The sequence below is a fragment of the Meles meles genome, chromosome Y (genome assembly GCF_922984935.1).
Source record: "Meles meles chromosome Y, mMelMel3.1 paternal haplotype, whole genome shotgun sequence".
NCBI classification, from domain to species: domain Eukaryota; kingdom Metazoa; phylum Chordata; class Mammalia; order Carnivora; family Mustelidae; genus Meles; species Meles meles.
Window position 1 is genome coordinate 11,814,933 of NC_060088.1, and position 22,474 is coordinate 11,837,406.

Below are 22,474 nucleotides of genomic sequence, written 5' to 3' on the forward strand. Positions count from 1 at the left end.
TCAGTAGGATTGGAAAATTTTAAAGTAGTAATAATGTCCAGTGCTTATTAGGTGTTAGGGAAATAGGTACTTTTATGGGTAAAAGTGTATAAAGCATATAAATTAACAGCCTTTTGTAGAGAGCAGCTATTAACAATAGCAAGTTTTTACATGTCCAAAATACTCTGATTCACATTACATTACTCATATTTTCTTGTGGAAATATCTGCCAACATGTAAGCAATAATAAGAAAACACTGAATATACTGAGTTTATTATAGCATTGTGTAATACAATATTGAGAAAAATGTAAGTAATATTTCTGTCTTTCATTGAACTTAGCTAAATAATACCTTATCTATAACAAACTACCTCTACCTAAAGAAAGAGCAAATTATAGAAGTTATTTTATTTTTCAAAAATCTAATGGGATATTAATGTCTCTTAATGATTTCTGTTTACTAGAGAGAAGTAACCCTTCCAAGAAACATTAATCTTAATCTGGTAAGATAAAGAGGTAGTTAAATAAAATGCAGACTTACTTAACTTGACAGGACTTCATTTGGTTGGCATGTTAAGGGATTTCTTTGGTATTTACATTCAGTAATACACTCATGTGACTAACCATTATCCTGACTTTTTTTTTTTTTTTTTTTTAAGTTATCTCTGCATCCAGCTTGGGACTTGAATTCATAACCCTGTGATCAAGATTTGCATGCTTTACCAGCTGAGCCAACCAGGAACCCCTATCCTATTAGCCTTATTTCTAAACAGATGTTACAAGTAACACAGAAGCCTCACATGTCCCCTTCCCAGTCAGTTATTTCTCTTTTCCAAGAGGGAACCACTGTTTTGACTTTCATCATCATTACTAGTTTGTGAACTTTAAATGAATTGTCATAATAATACATATTTTGTGCTTGTGGCTGTAATATAATTTTGTATCCGTGTACTCACTTACACACATGCTTTTATGAACCTGTGATAGTTCTTCAGTTGATGCTTCTTGAATTCCTGGCTACATCATACCTAAATTAGAAGTTTGTCTATAATCATGCATTTATCTTACCTATTCCATTGGTTAGCAGTTTCCAGTCTTAAAATGCAGTAGTGTTAAGGGCTTCTGTGTTTTATTCTGACTGCATTGTGAGAACGAAGTATTTTCTCCTTAAGTTTAACACATGATGTTCTGCTTCTGAATACTAACATTCTTCATTGATGTGGACTGATCTGTATTGTAGAAACACCTCTGTAAATTCTGCGTATTTGCACAGATACATACATTTTTACGGCTATCTTTTAGTCCATTGGAATGCATATTTTGGCTTTTTTTAATTTAAAAAATAGTTGAATTTTAACCTTTCAGTATTTATTCAGAATATCAGAGCTTTTCTTTTTCAGTTGTTAATGTAGTCTCTTTGGCTCCATTTCTTGAATAACCTTACTTTGTTAAGGGGGGGATATATATATATATATATATATATGGGTTACTCTTTAATGTGATGAATCACATTTGCAAATACTGGACCTGTGTCATTAGTAATAGAGTTTGAGATTGGTTTGGATTATTTTGTTAGGTTTTGATTTTGGTGATTTACTAGTTTTGCAAAGGGTATTGTGGAAGACTTTTTCTCATGCTGTAGAATACATCCTATAATTTTAGAATTACGTGTTTTTGGAACTTGTGCCAAAAAATTCCCCTGTGGGGCGCCTGGGTGGCTCAGTGGGTTAAAGCCTCTACCTTCGGCTCAGGTCATGATCTCAGGGTCCTGGGATGGAGCCCCGCATCGGGCTCTCTGCTCAGCAGGGAGCCTGCTTTCCCTCTCTCTGCCTGCCTCTCTGCCTACTTGTGATCTCTGTCTGTCAAATAAATAAATAAAATCTTTAAAAAAAAAAAAAAGTGAAATACTAACAATAGCAACTTAAATTTTTTTCCTTTTTTTTTAAATGAGTGCTTAATTTTCTGTCCTTCCTCAGGTTAATACTAGTAACTTGCATTTCCCAATAGATTTTAAATTCATTTTCTCATATTAGCATATAATAATATCTTATAAGCAATTTAAAAATTTTATGATTGTTTTTCTTTTTTACTTTAAAATTCATGTTTGTGCTTTCCAGTTTAATTCCCCCTTTAGTTTACTATCTGTTAGTTTTTTGTGTCTCTTTGTACCCCATGCCAGAAAAAAATGGAAGTTTGGATTTAACAAGAACAATATATTTAGCTGCTTCCGAAGCTTTGCTAAGGAGAATTATTACTGTCACTAAAAAAAAAAAAAAAAAAAAATGCTGGGACACCTGGGTGGCTCAGTTGGTTAAGCAGCTGCCTTCGGCTCAGGTCATGATCCTAGCATCCTGGGATCGAGTCCCATATCGGGCTCCTTGCTCGGCAGGGAGCCTGCTTCTCCCTCTGCCTCTGCCTGCCTCTCTGCCTATTTGTGATCTTTCTCTGTCTCTCTCTCTCTGACAAATAAATAAATAAAATCTTTAAAAAAAAAAAAATGCTTGCTGTTACTTGGCTCAGCTTTTTACCATTTATACTTTCTCCAGTGGAAAATTCTGTTATGGGCAATTTTACTTCTCTGTAAATTCCAGCAAATTAGGTGACTTTGCTAACCTTGTATAGTTTTTTTGTGTTCTGAGCAAGGAGGGAAACCTAGATTAAAGTTATGTTAAAAGGCATTCATTTGGGAGACCATCAGAAAAATGACTTGTCACCAAAGCATATGGTTTGTAAAAAGCAATGTGTTAAAAAATTCACATTGAAACTTTCCCAGAAGAAAGAACATAAAAATGTCTAGGAATCATGAGCTATAAATTATAAATAAGTTTAGTCATTAACATAATTAACATAGAAGAAATCTTTTTATTAACATTTAAATTTAGTTAACATACAGTGTGTCATTAGTTTCAGATTAGTTCTCAGTACTTTACCAGTTGCGTATAATATGCAATACTCATCTCATCACATGCAGTTCTTTTTTTTTTTTTTTTTTTTAAATATTTTATTTATTTTTTGACAGAGAGAGAGAGATCACAAGTAGTCAGAGAGGCAGGCAGAGAGAGAGGAGGAAGCAGGCTCCCGGCTGAGCAGAGAGCCTGATGTGGGGCTCGATCCCAGGACCCAGAGATCATGACCTGAGCCGAAGGCGGAGGCTTTAACACACTGAGCCACCCAGGTGCCCCCACATGCAGTTCTTAATGCCCATCAGTTACCTCAGTCCATCACTCAGCTACCCTTAGTTTGTCTCCTATTCTTAATAGTCTGTTAGGGTTTTTCCCCCTCTCTGATTTCATTATCTTTTATTTTTCTCTCCTTCTGCTATGATTGTCTGTTCTGTTTCTTAAATTCCATGTGAGTGAAATCATGTAATTGTCTTTCTCTGATTGACTTGTTCACTCAGCATAATACCGTCTAGTTCTGTCCACGTCTTTGTAAGTGGTAAGATTTCAACTTTTTGATGACTGGGTGAATATTGCATTGTATGTATAAACATGCCATACCTTTTTATCCATGACATAGAAGAAATCTTGCTAAACTCTTGACTTTGCATGGTGTGTTTTGTTTGTTTTTGTGTATTTCCTGGATTTACTCTCTTAATTTTCCTTCAGTCTGTAATTTTCAACTGTGAATTCTTCTCAGGAAGCTCTTAATCTTAATATTTATAGTCTGTCAGAATTTTCAAGATCATGATCTTTGCAACTAGAGGAAGGCAGTCCTACATTGAATGTGCAGTAAATATTAGGTTTAAGGTAAAATATTTTCAGGTGTTTGATAATCATACTAAATATTTGGGTTTGGTCATCTAAGTTTTAGACTCTTGGTTTTTTATTTGTTCTGCTTGTCATCAGAGTCAGCTACTAACTAGGTTTTATTTCTGTAAAGACGTTGGTAATTTCACTTAAGTCATCAGACCAAATTCTTGCACATTTACTTCTCCAATTGTGGGACCTCTTTGGAGTATACCATTGTAGAACATATGTGTACCACTTGTATGTTCCTTTAAGAAGATGTTTTTATTCTTGATTATTGGAGGGAAGTGGCAGTTCTAACTCAAGAAAGGTTACTAAAGTAAGGTATAATTTTTGAAGTATAAAAATATGAGGCTTTTTCTGTTTTTCTTTATTTTAAAGATTTGAGAGAGAGCATAAGAGAGAGTGAGAGCACAAGCGGAGGGGAGGGTTTGAGGGTTCAGGGGAAAATTACCAGTCAAGTGCATTGTTGAACAATGAAATGGTCAAGTTAGTAAAAATAGTTCAAGTAGGCAGCCCTTCTCAGTGTAAACTATATATTAGTAAAATCATATGATACAAAATTTTTGTTAACTCTTATAGTTGGAAGGGTTTAAATTAGGTTGCCTTTGTAGAATAGAACTCTAGCGTGCAACCCATTAGTTAATGGTAGTTTTCACTGTGTGAACTCTAATTTCTTCCTTTTTATGATTTTAATTCAGCTTTGTGTGGCATATATGGCTGGCTATATGAACCAGTCACTGCTACTGTACCCTTAAGTCACTGGCATTAGTATCATCTTTATGTAAATATTTGTGCATTAATTTACTCTGTTGATCATAGTTGACTAGGCAAAGCGCCTTATCAGACCTCACTTCCCAGAGAATCCAGGATGTCGAACATCAAAGTAGAAGTGGTAAGGAAGCACGAAAAGCTAATTTAAAGAATGAAATCCTGTCAAGTTATGCTGCAAAATTGAATGACAGCATCTATGTCTCTTAGTTTGTGTTAATATTGTAGAACATTCTGAGTTTTGGAGAACTGATGAAGTTTTCTGAGCGGGGTATGTCATGATGGAAATAGTGCTTTTGGAGGGTTAGTCTTCGTCCAGATTACAGGATGTTTCAGTGTTTGGCCTTCACGCTTCACCCTTTCTTGTAATAAGATTTCTAGCTTTTTTTTTTTTTTTTTTTTTTGGTGGGAATGACAGAAACAAGCAAAGCCATTTGAGAGGGTATTTTCAACCCAGGGATCAGGAAATAAGGATCTGTGATTAAATAGCAATCATACAAATACAAGAAAGGGACATAGAATCGAGAAGTTGTGGGAAAAGGAATGGACAAGGTTAGACATCCCAAATGATAGGGAAGAAAGAAGAAGCCATCTTGCTGTGGTCGAGAGGAAGCTGGGTTTTATCCAAATGAGAAGATTCAGCTGACGGTCTGGTATTAGGCCCTGCTTGAGTATGTAAGTTTGAGGAATCATCTCTGCCACTAATAGTTGAAACTGTGGGAATAAAGACCAAGCAGAAGAAAACAGAGCTGGTTGCACAACCTAAGCTGCTGTAAGCGATGGGGGAAGACAGAGTAGCCAACAGGTGAGAAGGTGGAAAGAAAACTAGTGTCACTTAAAAAAAACTGAGGAGGGAGAGAATTCAAAATTGAGGAAATTAGCTCCCAAACTAGTAGAAATGCCAAGGAGGATGAGTGATAAAAATGTTATTCTTCAGGTTTAACCCTCCCTCTGCCTTCTGGGTTTATTGAAAGATGATTGACATAAAATTAAGTCAGTTTAAGGTGTATGGTGAGATAACTTGATGATGTGTTTATGTTGTGAAATTATTACCTTAGTAAGCTTAGTTAACACTTCTGTGTTCATCACTTAAATATGTGATTTTTAAATTTGTGATGAGAAAACATTAATATTTACCTTCCTCAGAGTCCATCTATGTCACAATTGGCAGGATTTCTTTCCTTTTCATAACTGAATGACATACTGTTGAATATATATACCGTACATTTTGCCTGTTCATCCATTGATGGACACTTAGGTATCTGGGCTATTGTATCTAAGGCTTTAATGTAAAAAGGACAGCAGATATCTCTTTGATGTAATGATCTCATTTCTTTGGATATATAAACCCACACTGGGATTGTTGGATCATATGGTAATTTTAATTTTTGAGGGATCCCTATACTGTTTACTGTAGTGGTTATACCAGTTTACAAGTATACAAGAAATTTACAAGTACACAAGAAAGTGTTTCCTTTCCTCCATATCCCTGTCAACACCAGTCATCTCTGTTCTTTTTCATAATAGCCATTCTAACAGATATGGCAGGATTATCTTATTGTGGTTTTTATTTCCATTTCTGTGGTTTTATTTCCATTTATTTCACTAGTGATGTTGTACATATTTTCATGTACCACTTGTATGTCTTTGACAAAATGTCAGTTTCTTTGTTTTTCAGTTAGATTGTTTTATGTGGGTATTTTTTTTACTTTTGAATAGTATGAGTTCTTTATATAAAGGAGTGTGTGTGTGTGTGTGTGTGTGTGTGTGTGTGTGTTTATTTGGATATTAGCTCCTTATCAGATTTTTATTTGCAGGTATTTTCTTCAGTTCCGTAGGTTGCTGTTTATGTTTATATTTCATGTTAAAAGACTGGTGCAGAAGCTTTTTAGTTTCATATATCCCATTTGTTTATTTTTGCTTTTTTTGTTTGTGCCTTTTTTTTTTTTTTAATAATATCATTTCCAAGACCAATGTCAGTGTCCTTTTTTGCTCTAGAAGTTTTAGGATTTCAGGGCTTCTGTTTAAGTCTTTAATCCATTTCAAGTTAAATTTGGGGGAATGGTATAAGATAGGAGTCCTGTTTCACTCCTCACATGTGATCATCTAGTTTTTTCAACAGTATTTGTTGAAGAGGCTGTCCGTACCCTATGGAGTATTGCTGGCTCCCTTCTACATTGTTACTTGACTGTGTGAGTTGCTTTCTGGGATCTTGATTCTTTAGTGATTCCACAGAATTTCAGTATTGTTTTTTCTGTTACTGTGACAATTACCATTGGAATTCTAATATGAATTTCATTGAACCTGAAGGTGGCTTTGGGCCTATAGACATTTTGCAATGTAATTCTTCCTATAAAACACATATTGTTGCTTCTTCTTTTACTTATAAAAATGCTAATTCTTTGCTTTTTTTTAAAATAAAGATTTTATTTAGTCATTTGAGAGAGAACGTGAGCCAGGGGGAGGGCCACTGGGAGAGGGAAAGTCACACTTTGTGCCCAGCATGAAGCCTGACTTGGGCCTGGACTTGGGGCTTAATCCCTGATCCCAGACTCTGAGATCATGACATGAGCTGAGGTCAAATGCTTAACCAGCTGAGCCACCTAGGCATCCCATATCTTTCACTTATTTTGTCTTCAATTTCTTTTATCAAACTTGTACTTTGCAGTCTACTGATTGATCTTCACTTCATTGGCTGAATTTTTTCCTGAGTATTTTTTTATTCTGTTATTTGTTTTCGCTATTCATTTTTCAGATAGTACATTATTAGTGAATAAAAACCTAACTGATTTTTGTACTTTGATTTTGTATCCTGCAGTTTACTGAATGTGCTGATTAGATCTAACAGGGTTTTTTTAGTTTTTATAATATCTTATACATAAAATTGTATCATCTGCAATAGAAATAGTTTTACTTTTTTAAAATTCCAATTCTCTTTCTCTTTTTTTAAATTACTTATTTGAAGGAGTGCATGAGAATGGGGGGGGGGGGCAGAGGGAAAAGAAACACCTTGCTGAGCAGGGAGCCAGATGTCGGGCTTCATTCCAGGACCCTGGGATCATGACTTGAGCCAAAGGCAGATGATTCACTGCTCAGCCATCCAAATGCCCCTTTTATTACAATTCTGATGCTTTTTGTTTTTTTCATCTTACCTAATTGGTTTAGCTAGGAATTCTAGTACTATGTTGAATGGGAGTGTTAATTGTTGGCATTTTGTGCCTGATCATTGAGAAGAGTCTTTTTAGTATTCCACCACTGAAAATACTAGTTGTGGACTTGGTGTGTATGATTTTTATCCTCTAATTTTTAATGTGGTGTGGTGTATCATATTTATTGACCTTTTAATGTTGAGCCATCCTTGGATCCCAAGGATTAGATAACACTTTTATGGTTTATAATCCTTTTAATGTGCTGTTGAATTCAGTTTGCTAGAATTTTATTGAGAAATTTCTCATTTGAATATACATCAGGGATAAAGAAAGGTCTGTAGTTTCCCCTTTCTTGTTTTGTCCTTATTTAGCTTAACATGAGGGTAACAGTGGCCTTACAAAATGAGTTTGGGAATGTCCTCTTAAGCTTTTTGGAAGAGTTTGAGGACTGATGTTAATTTTTCTTTAAATGCTCAGTAGAGGGGCGCCTGGGTGGCTCAGTGGGTTAGGCCTCTGCCTTCGGCTCAGGTCATGATCTCAGGGTCCTGGGATCAAGCCCTGCATCGGGCTCTCTGCTCAGCAGGGAGCCTGCTTCCCCCTATCTCTCTGCCTGCCTCTCTGCCTACTTGTGATCTCTCTCTCTCTCTGTCAAATAAATAAAATCTTAAAAATAAATAAATAAATAAAAAATAAATGCTCAGTAGAATTTGTGTACCCAAACCATCTGGTCCTGGACTTTTCTGTGTCGGGAGGTTTTATTTACTGGATCTGTTTCCTTAATCATTATTGGTCCATGTTTTGCTGGATCAGTCTCTTTATTCATACTTGGTCCTTTTAGACTTCAGGCTTTAGTCTTAGGAAAGTGTATATATATATGTGTGTCTGGGACTGTATACATTCTTGTATACATCATCTATTCTTGTAGGCTTTGTGTTCTGGATATTTTGTAGTTCCTTGTATCTTTTTCCTATCTTGTGGCTTTCCTTTGGCAGCTGATTCTTTTCAATATTGGTAAGTTTTCATTCTGTTAATCTTTTATATCTACTGTAGGTTTTTGCTTTACGTTACCCTGAGACTTGACATCATTTTTAAGATCTGATAATCTATTTTAAACTGCTAAAGGGGCACCTCAAAGCTCAGTTGGTATAGTATCAATAAACTGATAAAAACTTATACTGATGGCTTATGGAAACTATCCTTTTACCCCCTTCTCAAATTTTATGTTCCTGTTGTCACTTTTACCTTTTTCAAATTGTGTTTTGAGTAACAGATTGTAGCTGTAGTTATTTTTACTACTTTGTCCTTTAACTTCTATTAGAGTTAATATTTTAACATTTGATTTTTCAGATTTTGAGCATTTTACCTGGAGTACATTGTATATTCATGCTTTTATACTATTAATTGCCTATTACTAATAACCTATTAATTACTTTCATTTTGGCCTAAAGAATTCCTTTTAGCATTTCTTGTGAGACAAATCTAGAGGGCATTGAACTCCCTAAGTTTTTATTTATTATGGCAAGCCTTTATCTTTCTTTCATTTCTAAAGGACAATTTGGCTAGTTATGTATTCTTGGTTGGTAATTTTTCTTTCAGCACTATGAATGTAGTATTGTGACCTCTCTAACTTGTAGTATTTCTGCTGATTTAAAGAAAAAAAAAGTCCACTTAAGGCGTATTTGAGGTTCCCTCATGTGAGTGAATTTTTTTTTTCTGTTGCTGCTTTTACAATCCTTTCTTTTTAATTTTAGACAGTTGTATTATGTCTTGCAGAAGATTGGGGTTGAAATTAATTTTTTTTTAAAGATTTTATTTATTTATTTGGCAGACAGAGATCACAAGTAGGCAGAGAAGCAGGCAGAGAGGAGGAAGCAGACTGCCCGCTGTGGGTCTCGATCCCAGGACCCTGGGATCATGACCTGAGCTGAAGGCAGAGACTTTAACCCACTGAGCCACCCAGGCGCCCTAATGTGGGTTTTTATGACCTTCTTAAACTTGGGTATCCATAGCTCCACAGTTTAAGATACTAAACCAGTTTAAATCAGCTTCTCCCTCCCTTTTCTTTCTCTGTCTTTTCTGGAGCTCCAGTAATGTATAGGTTATTTCCCTCAAAGGTATCTAGTATTTATGTAGGCTATCTTCACTTTTTTTTTAAATTTTTTTCTGAGTGGATAATAGCAAAGAGTGGTCTTCTGTTCCAGGTACTTCTTATACTTAATCTAGTTTGTTCTTTTTGTTTTTATGTAGGCTCCACATCCAGTGTGGGGCCCAACACAGGGCTTGAACCCACAATCCTGTAATCAAGACCTGAGCTGAGATCAAGAGTCAGGAACTTAACTGACTGAGCCATCCAGGCGCCCTTTGATCCAATTTGTTCTTAATACTTCCTATGTTATTTTTCGTTTCATTCATTGTACAGTTAACCCTGGAACAACAGGGAGGTTGTGGGTACTGTCAGAATCTGTGTATAACTTCTGACTCCTCAAAAAAGTCAGCTGCTAATAGCCTACTGTTGACCAGAAACCTTACCAATAATATAGTCAATTAACATATTTTGTAGGTTATATGTGTTACATACTGGATTTTTATAGTAAAGTAAACTACAGAAGAAAGATGTTGTTAAAAAATTCATAAGAGAAAATACATTTATAGTACTGTGAAAAGATTTGCGTATTAGTGGACCTTTGTAGTTTAAACCCTATTGTTCAAGGGTCAGCTGTATACTTCAGCTTCAGTATATGTAGTTCTTTTTTTTGATCCCTTTCTTTTAAGCTTCTCATTTTGTTCATGTATTATTTTTCTTTTTAATATTTTATTTATTTATTTGAGAGAGAGGGAGAAGGAGAGGGGGAGGTCAGAGAAGAAGCAGACCCCCTGCTGAGCAGGGAGCCCACTGGGGGATTCAATCCCAGGACTTCAGGATCATGACCTGAGCTAAAGGCAGTTGCTCAACCAACTGAGCCACTCAGGTGCTCCCATGTATTATTTTTCTGATTTTGTTGACCTTGTGTTTTCTTTTCTTTTTTTTTTTTTTAAGATTTTATTTATTTATTTGACATACAGATCACAAATAGACAGAGAGGCAGGCAGGGAATGGGGGTAGGGAGAAGCAGGCTCCAGCTGGGCAGAGAACCCTATGCAGGCGGATCCCAGGACCCTGAGATCATGACCTGAGCCAAAGGCAGAGGCTTTAACGCACTGAGCCACCCAGGCGCCCCTACTTTGTGTTTTCTTGTAGCTTACTGAATTTTCTTAAAATAACTGTTTTAATTACTTTATGATAAATTGCAGATATTCATGACTTTGGAGTTGATTAATAGAAAATTATTATGTTCCCTTGATGGGGTTCTGTATCCTTGATTTTTCATATTCCTTGAAGTCTTATATTGTCTTCACATTTGAAGAATGTCGTCTCTAGTCTTTATTTCTTGGAGGCCTTGGTAGAGAAGTACCTACTTTAGCTCTGTTAGGAATTCAGGCTGTTTTCATTTCTTTTCATTGGATATGCCTGCTCCATAATTCTTACTGCCCCCCCTTTTCCCCTGAAATCTTAATTTTGTGCTTCTCTCAGTCCTGCAAAGTGAGGCTGGGTACTGATGGTCTCAGGTTTGCTTTTCCTAGGAAAGGAGGTGCAGAATCCTCAAATTTATTTGGTTTCTCCCAGTGTTACTAGTCAAGCCTGCTCTTAGATCAGTACACACACAGATAGCCATGGGACGGGGGTGTATGCAGGCAAGCCATATAGACTTGGGGGTGTCCTTGGACTAGTTGGGAGAATCCACAGGCAGGGTGTCTCCAGCATCTTGTAAGATCCCTGATTGAATTGTGAAGCAGTTAGCAGATTGCATCCCATTTGTATCCTCCTTCCAAGAGCCCTTAATAGCATGCTTTTTGCTCCCGAGTCATGAAGCACAGCTCAGTAGTCTGGATAGGATAAGAGAAATGGGCCTCTGGTGGTGTCCAGCATAACTAGGGAATCCAGGCACTCACAGGCTTTTATTTTCCCCCTGAGGAGGAGATACAGGCCTTGCAGGGCTTTCTTCTCACTGAGTTGTGCTGCCTTAGAGGAGGGGTGATTTGAGTGAAGTGAAACTATTCCTCTTACTCGTTCCATTTCATCCAGTCTCCATTTTCTTTTTTTTCCCTTACGAGATTACTCTAACTTTTCCACTGGACTCTTAGACTCCACTCTCATCTCTTGGTGTTTTTGAGGGCAAGGACAGTAGAAAAATCACACTCCAGCATGACAATCCAGTTTGAATTTTATTGAGCTAATGAGGTTGATTCTAGGGAAACTTGAAGATACTTAACGTACTAAATCCTTTTTATTCCATCCTTAACTGGTATAATTTCATGTTGTTTTACTTAATTTTGTTTATAGAATTATTAAAGTTTGTCCTTTCATAATGGTATTTTTTAAATATGGGAAAAGAAGTAGAAGGGCAGAGAGTTTGGGGAGAGAAAACAGTGACAACTTATTTAGACCAAGAATATTTTCCATTTTTTTGTAGTTAAAAAATATTTACTAAGGTAATCTTAATAGCCTTCTTATTTGAGGCATTTTGAATAAATACTATAAAACGTACTATTTTTTTTTTTTTTAAAGAGATCACAAGTAGGCAAAGAGGTGGGCAGAGGAAGAGGGAGAGCAGGCTCCCTTTTGAGCAGAGAGCCCGATGTGGGGCTTGATTCCAGGATCCAGAGATCATGACCTGAGCCGAAGGCAGAGGCTTAACCCACTGAGCCACCCAAGCGCCCCAAACAGTAGTATTTCTTGAAATGAATTGGATAGGTCTGAGAGATGACATACTTTGGAAATTATATAAACTTAATCAAGTAGAAGAATACCAAAACCAAGTATAGAGTTTAGGTCTTATGAGACCCAAATCTATTTTAGGTATATGTTTGGGTGAATGAAGAAAGAGACAGAAACAGATTTGGGGAGGTGGTGGAGAGGAGGGGAAGATGACTAAAGGGAAAATGTGAGTATAATGGAAAGAGTACTTAGGACCAGATTTTAGAGAACTGTCAGCTAAGGAGCTTGAATTTTATTTGGAATGAACAGGAGGCTGTTAAAACATTTATCAGTATAGACCTGACACCATTTAAATTATACTTTAGAAAATTCTTTTTTTTTTCTTTTGTATGAGCCAAAATGAAATCACTTTTTTTTTTTTTTAATTTAAAAGGCTTTTTAAAAAATTAACATATAATGTATTGTTTGCTTCAGGTGTTCTGGTCTGTGAATCAATAGTCTTACACCAGTCAGAGCACTCACCATAGCACATACCCTCCCAATGTCCATAACCCAGCCACCCTTTCCCTTACCCCTATCCCCTCAGCAGTCTTCAGGTTGTTTCCTGAGATAAAGAGTATCTTGCAGTTTGTCTCCCTGCCGATCCCATCGTTTCATTTTTTCCCTCACTTCCCCCCCCAACCCCTTGCCCTCTCAAATTTCTCATATCAGAGAGATCATATGATAACTGTCTTTCTGATTGACTTACAGAAAATTCATTTTTACATGTGTTAAAATGTACCCATTTTGTTTTATTTAGATACAGTAGAGTATCAGATATGAAAGTGATTGTCTTGAAGAAAGAGGTTTATGGGGCATTTGCCTGGCTGAGTCGGTTAAGCAGCTGTCTCGAACCCCACATCAGCCTCCCTGCTCAGTGGGGAGCCCTCTACCTATTACCCGACTTGTGCATGTGCTGTCTTTCTCAAATAAATAAATAAAATATTTTTTTAAAAAGAGGCTTATACTCACAAACAGAGGAGAAAGAGTGAGGAATGTCTACAGTGAAGGAGCAAAAGGGAAGGACTAGGATTAGTCAGGAGGAGAGGGGGAGAAGCATGGCCCAGGGACCTTTATTAGGTAAGGTGTGGTGGATATGCTAAATTTAAGATTGGATAGTTTAAATAATTTCCAATCTTATTTTATGGTAGGAGGAATATTGACTTGGTATGTGAAGTTGATGTTTAAGCATGTGGCTCTGATTGGTTGATTAGTATTATGATGGTGCACTTATGGGGAAACGTTTGCTGTCTATAGGATTTAACAAGCCCTAGAAATAGCTGTGTCTGTTCCAGATCAAGGCCCCAAATGACAAAGCAAGAAGAATACAGAAAATGGGAAATTATTGTCAGTACACTGCATTACTTGAAATTTGAACAGGTGTACATTTTGTGTGTCATTAGCAAAAATTATAAAGATTATAAACTTTATAGCCCTTTTGAAGGTGAGTTAGAAAATGAGAAAGTGGAGTTAAGAAAACCTATTAGGAAGCTTAGCTAATACTCCTAACATAAGTAAATCATGGCCCCTGATGTCTTCCTTTTTGTTCCTTTCTGTGTACTTACTTGCTCACTTGGTTTGGCATATATTTGTTTTTTTGGTTTTTTGTGGGGTTTTTTTTTGTTGTTGTTGTTGTTGTTTTGTTTTTTTTTTTTGAGATTCTATTTATTTATTTGACAGGGACACAGCAAGAGAGGGAACCCAAGCAGGGGGCAGTGAGAGAGGGAGAAGCAAGTTTCCCACTGAGGAGGGAGCCCTAATGGGAAGCTCATGACCTGAGCCAAAGGCAGATGCTTAACCCACTGAGCTATCCAGGCGCCCCTGTATTTACTTGTATTTTAACTTTTTTATTTTTGTAAACTGGTTGTTTCTCCTGCCTGCCCTAAGGCAAATTTGGTATATAACCCTCAATTTTTTTTTATTTACTATAGTTTGAGACATAGAGGGAAAGAAAGAAAAAGGGAGAATGGGGAGGAGGGAAAGAGAGAAAAGGAGTAAGAGGGAAACAGCATGTGCACACAAGTCCTGATTATAGTTTCAGGTATCATATAGATGGCACTTTCATTTTACTTTGTTCAAAGATAAATTTATTTTTTACCTTTTGTAGCTGGTACCAATTCACTTGTGGCCTGGAGAATCTAAATATACTGTGAGAATTATTTCTGCAGTCAGAAGGTCAGTTAAGATAGGTCATTGTAAGCTACACAGAAATCTCCAAAGAGTTAAGAATTGTTACAGATTTTGCATTTATACCATTTTGTAATTTACTGGTAGGAAGATTGCAGACTACATTAAATTTAAAAGTACAATAAAATCTTGCTGAAATTCCCCCTAAACAAAATATGCCAAGGTGAACCTCAAAGAGTCGTTGGATTGCTGATAGAGAGGAGGTAAGAGGGAGTCATCTGGGGCATGAGCAGTGTTCTGTATCTCAGTCTGAAAAATGCTAATATAATTTTAAATATACATTTATTTGTATACATATTTATATATGTAAATTATTAAACAGAACAATTAAGATTTGTTCACTTTATATAATGTATACTGTAATTAAACAAACAAAATCCCCAAGCACTGTCAACCTGTTTAACTGCACTTTCATACATTAAATGATAGAGCTGCACATACATCACTGGAAATCAGTATGTTCCCTTTTATTTTACATTGGTAAGTTTTTGATAAATTCAGAAATTCGACCATTTCAGAAATATAAAGATCATATGACATTTTAAGTATGTGACCTACTATAATTAATATTTGGTATACTTTATTTCCTGGCTTAGGAGCTGTGACTAATGAGAATCAAAGGCCATGGATGAAGATGAACTTGAATTGCAGCCACAAGAGCCAAACTCCTTTTTTGATGGAATAGGTATATCTATAGATAATTATTGGTTGTTCCACTTCCCATCTGCCAGATTTGGAGTTTGCTTATCAAGAGGATGAATTGCTAGATTTTACACTGATTCATACTTAGGTATTGTGTTATCCTGTCAGAATCCCATAGGCAGCTCCTAATCTTGTCAGTAACTGCATCAGTATCAAAAAAATTATTGTTGTCTTGTTATCCTCATTTTCCCCAGTTATACTACTAAATCCTCTTAGTTCTTCCTTTGAAGATTTTCTTGTTTACTTCTGCTTATCATTAGTTTTGCATTGTTGCAGCAGTACACTTCCACAAATTTAGTGACCAAAACAGTGCTATTTTGTCAACTTGCAGTCTTGTTAGTTAGAAGTGCTTTTACAGTGTGACTCAGTTGGTATAGAATTCCACAAAGCTAAAATCAAGGTTTTGTCAGGGTACTCCTTTCGAAGCCTCTGAGGAAGAATCTTCTTTTGTGAACATTCAAACTTTGGCCAGACTTAGTTCCCTGTGTTTTTCTTCTTATAGACATTAACCAGAACCACTTTTTGTTTCTTGAGGCTGCCCACATTCTTGAAGCTGCCCACATTCCCTTTCTTGTTTTACATGTCATTTCCTCTAGCAACAGTAAGTTGAGTCTCTGTCATGTTTGAATCTTTCTGGCATTTCCATTCACAACACATCTGACTCTAGCCAGAAGCTTACCTAGGGTAATCTACATTTTACTTGCTCTTACATCCATAACTTTAATTAGATGTCTAAGACTTTTTAACTATGTCACATAACATATTTCAGGGTCCAGAGATTAGAGGGTGCTTTGGTGGCTCAGTGGGTTAAGCCTCTGCCTTCGGCTCAGGTCATGATCTCAGGATCCTGGGATCGAGCCCCACATTGGGCTCTCGCTCAGCAGGGAGCCTGTTACCCACCTCTCTCTGCCTGCCTCTCTGCCTACTTGTGATCTCTCTCTCTCTCTCTGCTAATTAAATAAATAAATAACGTCTTTTTTAAAAAAATCCAGAGATTAGGGTTTGGATATCTTTGGGAGACCATTCTGCCTACCACTGTCTACATTCTGCCCCCCAAACATTTATGTTACTCCCATGATAAAATTCACTCTTTTGAGGTTTTCACTTAATATCCGAAATTCTCATCTAAAATTAAGCAGCCTAGCTGCATCCCATAGGTTATAGAATATTGTGTTTTCTTTTCCTTTGTTTTTTTTAAGATGTTATTTATTTATTGGCAGTGAGAGACACAGTAAGAGAGGGAGCACAGGCAGGGGGAATGGGAGAGGGAGAAACAGACTTCCCATGGAGTAGGGAGCCCAATGTGGGGCACGATCCCAGGACCCTGGGATCATGACCTGAGCTGAAGGCACATGCTTAATGACTGAGCCACCCAAGCGCCCCTCTTTTCCCTTAGTTTTGAGACATACTTTGATTTGTTTTGTTTATTTGGCCCATTGCTTATATAGAAGTATGTTGTTTAACATTCACATACTAAATATTTAATATTTGTCAAAAAGAAGAGAAATGAAGCAACTCAGAAATCTCATAGCATTTAAATCAGGGACCCATAACACTCTGGGTGTAGTCCATTAAGTACAAGTTCTAGAGCATAATTCTTGTGGATTTACAAAGCCAGAGAAACAAGGTATCTGTTCCCATTGTGAGTGGTAGTACAGTTTTGAATATTCTGGTTACAGTAGGTTGAAAAGGAAGATGAATGGGTCTGTAGTTTTATTAACTTGCTCTGCGCCCAGAATTTGGAAGTCCAGCTGTTCTTAATTAGATACTTTGTCTATCCCTTTCATTCCACACTCCCAAATCAAAATAGCATTGTTTCTGATGTTAAAAATTTTTTTAAGGAATTGAGTGTATCTCCTGGGTTGTGAGAATTTACTTCATTAGACAAGACTCTTATCTATATACCTTTCAGAGATAATGCATTTCTTGGAGATGGGTGAGGCATGGTGCTCTTAAGCCTCTTAGGCTAAGTACTATAGTTTGATTGAAGGTTATCTGTGAGGCACACTATTAATGACTTCAAAGAGATATTAAATGAGTGCATTTTCAGACCTACTAATCTTCAGGGAAGAGTCATTGAGCCATACGTAGAATGCTTTTGTTCTAGAATTTTCTTGCCTGAAATTTTAATTTTTTTTCCCTTTTGCCATTTATACAGGCTAAAAATTTGTACAGGTTTCAAGTCCTGCTACTTTTTTGTTTCAATTTAACTTTATTTTTCTTGCTTTTTACTATAAGCATCAAGAAGAAACAAGGCCACAACTTCAACACTGCTGAAATCTCCTTGACTGAGTTCATTGTTAAGTTGTACTTTTCACATAACTGGAGTATATGCAGTTTTGCTAAGCCATCTGTGAAAACCTATAACTAAGATACTCCTTTCTTCCATTAACATGTTTCTTACTTCTTTTTGAGCCCTTATTAGCAGAGTTTTTACCGTCTGGATTTCTTTCTTTTTTTTTTTTTTTTTTAAAGATTTTATTTATTTGACAGAGAGAAATCACAAGAGAGGCAGGCAGAGAGAGAGGAAGGGAAGCAGGCTCTCCGCTGAGCAGAGAGCCCAATGCGGGACTCGATCCCAGGACCCTGAGATCATGACCTGAGCCAAAGGCAGCGGCTTAACCCACTGAGCCACCCAGGTGCCCCAATCGTCTGGATTTCTATTAACAGTCTGTGCATGGTGACTTTTGATGTTCTTAGAGTTTGTGTAGGATTTCTTTACTTTGGTCATTTCTTCTGAGTTCTTACTAGCTTGAGTTGTTAACATGCGTATTTCTACTAGGGCTCTATTCAAGGGAATGTTCCATTCTAAAGTCACTTTGCATTTTTTGGCATTTGTATAGGAGCGTCCATTCTCTGGTACCAAAACCTGATTTATTTCTGTTACAACACCGAAAAGTTCAACAAGTTTAGTATTTTAAATCAATAAAATTAATTGTCTCACAGTTTCTGTGGGTTAAAAGTCTATGACAGCTATCTGTTTTGGATTTCATGTGGCTTTATTAAAGATGTGAACAGGGTATTGTTCCTTTCTGGGACTCTGGCTATGTTTCTGCTTCTAAAATAATTGAGGTGATTAGCTGAATTCACTTCCTTGACCTGTAGGACTGAAGTCCTTGTTTCATTGATAACGGTCAGCTGAAGGGCTGTTTTGGCTCCTTGCCACTGATTTGTTCCTTCTCATGCTTTCCATGTAGCTCCTACAGCAACAATGCTGTAAGTTTAAGTCTCTCAAACTTAAAATTCTGCTTCAACTCTGATACTACCTGGGAAAGTTTTGCTTTAAGTGTTTGTGTGATCTGATTGGACTCACTCAAATTTTCAGTATAAGATTTATGACTTTAATTATATCTGCAAAAACCTTCTGGCATAAACCATAATGTGTCATATTCACAGTTCCAGTGATTGGAGTGCGGACATCTTGCAGGGTGGATAGGGTGGAGGGGGTGGGTAAGGAGATCTACCTATCGCCACTGCTCATAGCAGATCCTACCATTTGGGCCTAAGCACTGTTATCTCATTCTAAACCTGTAATACTAGAACTATTATCCAGGCTCCCAGTTTTCTTCTTTTATCTACTACACCAGTAGCATACTCACCCTAATGTAACACCTGGAGCATGTTACTTCACTTTTTTTTTTTTTTTTAATTGTCCAGGAGATAAGTTGTAAAGCTCCTCTGCATTTTGATAGTTTCCTGCTTTCACAACCCTGTTTCCCAAGAGGCTTCTCAGGAAGCCTTCTGTATCAGCCACATAGAATGTTGTTTGTTTTCCCAACTACACAAGGAAAACTTTATGAAGTTCTAACAATGGAAAAAATGGACAACCAGATTACCCAAGGTTCTAAGTAGATTAATATTGAAAAGGATTTTACTAGATTTTATAATATAAAATTATTTACTGTTACATAGCTACTCTTGGTAATTAAAATTTTACTCACTGACTTTTATGTGATATTTGCCATATAGTAAAGCAGTAGATACTGATTCTACCAAGCAACATGTGAATTTTAGTATGCTTTCTAAATGCCATTGTGTGTGCATGCATTTGTGTTTCTTACACAGTTTGGGGTGGTATTTTGGCTCATATTTGGTGGTGTCATTTTGTTGGTGGTACATGCAAAGTTAATTCTTTCTTCACTTGAATATAGTGAAGTATAAAAATGTGCTTCAAAGAGAGACTTAAGTTCTTTGGAGAAAACCTCAAGTTATTTATTAGCTTAATCTTGCCACAGTAATCTTGGGTCATAAGCTGTTTGCATTTTAGCCCTCATTATTGACACTTAATGGTGTTCATTCATCTTTGAGCAAGTCACTTAATCTGCTAGGACCTCCTTTTTCATATGTCCTAATAATAATGAAACCTCTCATTACAGTTTTTCAGAACACTTCCCATATATTCCCATTTGATCATCACCAACAGTCCGTGAGGTATGCATGGCAGATAATACTGTCCTCATTTTACTGACAGGAAACTGAAACTCAGAGGTTAAATGACTTGCCCAAGGTCACAAAATGAATAAGTTCTAAATGCTTCTCTCTGTCTTACACTTCTTAAGCAGTGCTCTTGCCTTTAAATGGTTTTACATTTATGTCTTGAAGGTGGAGATTAAAGTGATGTATTGCTTGATGTGAATTATTAAATATAAAACATAAAGACAGATGATTGAAAGCATTTAATAATAATTCTGTAGAAAGGAAAGATAACATCTTATTATTTCTTTATGTAATTCAAGTGGGCATTAACTGACTTTAAGGACTTTCTACAACTTTTATCATTCTTTGGCCTTTGTTGATCCTTTTTGTTAGTTGAATTATCTGTGTTTCTCTGATGGCATAGCCAGTGAGACACAGTCACTGAGTTAGGAACCTGCTTTAGGTCAACTTCCTAAATCATAACCAGGATCAATAGCTTAATTGAGTAGCTTTTTTTTAGGTAAGACTTCATATTTGTTAGTTTTATGGACCAGGAGCCAAGATACCAGATTTGTTTTGTTTTGGTTTATGTTATAATTTTTGTAAGAATAATCTTGTTTCTGTTCACATTCATCTCATTCATTGAGATATTTACTGAGTACCACATGCTGTGCAAACAATTGTGTGATCTTGGCGAAGTCATTTAATCTCACTGGGCTGTGATTGTTTCACTCCTATAGATTTATTCTTTAGTTGTGGAGTGGACTAAAAATAGGATTTCTTAAAATTGGTGAAGCTGCCTTGGGATTGGAGTGTGGGTGATGGGAGGAGGATAGATGGGGGCTGAGTATTCTTATGAAGTTGGTATGACCCTCTTCCACTGACCTCATGCTCCAGTGCTCCAGAGCAGGTTCACTTTTATCTATCCACAGAAGTCGTTAATCAGTTATTGTTCCTCCTCTATAGCCTTCCTAGCTCTGTTTTCATTTGTGCCCCAATTCTTTGATTTCCTAAATTCACAATTTAATTTCTAAATATCCAGGCATATATGGTGGATACTTTTGGAACATTACAGCAGAATAGGGTGGGTTGATTTTAAAAAGGGAAAGAAAGAAATGGAAGGAAGGAAAAGAAATATGTAATAGTGTTGAAAAGAAGAAAACCAACATATATAAGAAATGTAGAAAAAAGGAAAAATGGAACAGATATGAAGGAAAATGGTTTGTTTTCTGAATTTATCTTACTTCCTTAACATTTATAATTATCCCGTAGGATTTTATTTTCCTGGAGATTTTAATGTTGATGTTCAAAAAATATTTTTCTTCTGCAACTGCCTCACGTTTTCTGTTTCCTAGTATTTCTTAATCTGTTAATTGAGAGGGTTGAGTAAAAGCAGTTCTTGTGTTAATTTTTATCTGTTATATGAATCAAAAATAGATTCCCTTTTTATTTCCTTAATCTATTTCAGTGTTTGAGAAAACAGGATATATTCTGTTTTCTCGTGGAAATTAAATATCATTTATATCTTTGAAGACAGTCATGCATGCCTACCTGAAATTTGTCATTTTAATTTTTTGTTTTTTGAAGGAACTGATGCTACGCACATGGATGGTGATCAGATTGTTGTGGAAGTTCAAGAAACTGTTTTTGTTTCAGATGTTGTGGATTCAGATATAACTGTACATAACTTTGTTCCTGATGACCCAGATTCAGTTGTAATCCAAGATGTTATAGAGGATGTTGTGATTGAGGATGTTCACTGCTCAGATATCTTAGAAGAAGCAGATGTATCTGAAAATGTCATTATTCCTGAGCAAGTGCTTGACTCAGATGTAACTGAAGAAGTTTCTTTAGCACACTGCACGGTCCCAGATGATGTTTTAGCTTCCGACATTACTTCAGCCTCAATGTCTGTGCCAGAACATGTATTAACAAGTGATTCTATACATGTGTCTGATGTTGGACATGTTGAACACTTGGTTCATGATAGTGTAGTAGAAGCAGAAATCATTACTGACCCACTGACAGCAGACATCGTTTCAGAAGAAGTATTGGTAGCAGATTGTGCCTCTGAAGCAGTCATAGATGCCAATGGGATCCCTGTGGACCAACAAGATGATGACAAAAGCAACTGTGAGGACTACCTTATGATTTCCTGTAAGTCTTTGGGGTATAGTGATTGTCAAAGGTATTTTTGAGGGCTATCTTCTATCATATATCAGGATGACATTTTCTTTACTTAAACTTAACTAAATTAAGATAAATGTCACAGGCCTATGTGCGTTATTGTCCTAGTTTGGATCTTGTTAAGGTAAGCCACAATTAAGAAAACTGAAGTGGTAAAAGTAAAGAGTTATTTTATTTATTTATTTTTTAATCACCATTCCTTTTGTAACTTTTTTTTTAGATTTTTATTTATTTATTTGACAGAAAGAGATCACAAGTAGGCAGAGAGACAGGCAGAGAGTGGGGGGAAGCAGGCTCCCTGCTGAGCAGAGAGCCCAATGTGGGGCTTGATCCCAGAACCCTGGGATCATGACCTGAGCCAAAGGCAGAGAAGCTCAACCCACTGAGCCACTCAGGTGCCCTTAGAGAGTTTTTATATATGAGGGCGACCTGGGTGCCTCAGTTGGTAAAGCATCTGACTCGTGATCTCAGCTCAAGTCTTCGTCTCAGGGTTGTGAGATCAGGCCTTGCATTGGGCTCCATCCCAGCCTAGAGCCTA

At 36.6% G+C, this 22,474-nt stretch overlaps 1 protein-coding gene across 9 annotated transcripts in view; it reads left to right on the plus strand.

Moving 5' to 3' along the window:
• Positions 1–22,474, plus strand: part of LOC123935839 (zinc finger X-chromosomal protein-like) — a 59,682-nt gene that overhangs the window by 18,529 nt on the left and 18,679 nt on the right. For 6 of the 9 annotated variants that reach the window (XM_045996653.1, XM_045996652.1, XM_045996650.1 and 3 more), the window contains 2 exons: positions 15,228–15,316; positions 21,337–21,906. In XM_045996653.1, the coding sequence (XP_045852609.1) occupies positions 15,256–15,316; positions 21,337–21,906 (631 nt within the window). In that variant the 5' untranslated portion in view covers positions 15,228–15,255. Of the gene's footprint in view, positions 1–15,227; positions 15,317–19,709; positions 19,765–21,336; positions 21,907–22,474 lie in introns of all 9 variants that reach the window. The other 3 variants (XM_045996657.1, XM_045996658.1, XM_045996656.1) reach the window with 1 other exon arrangement.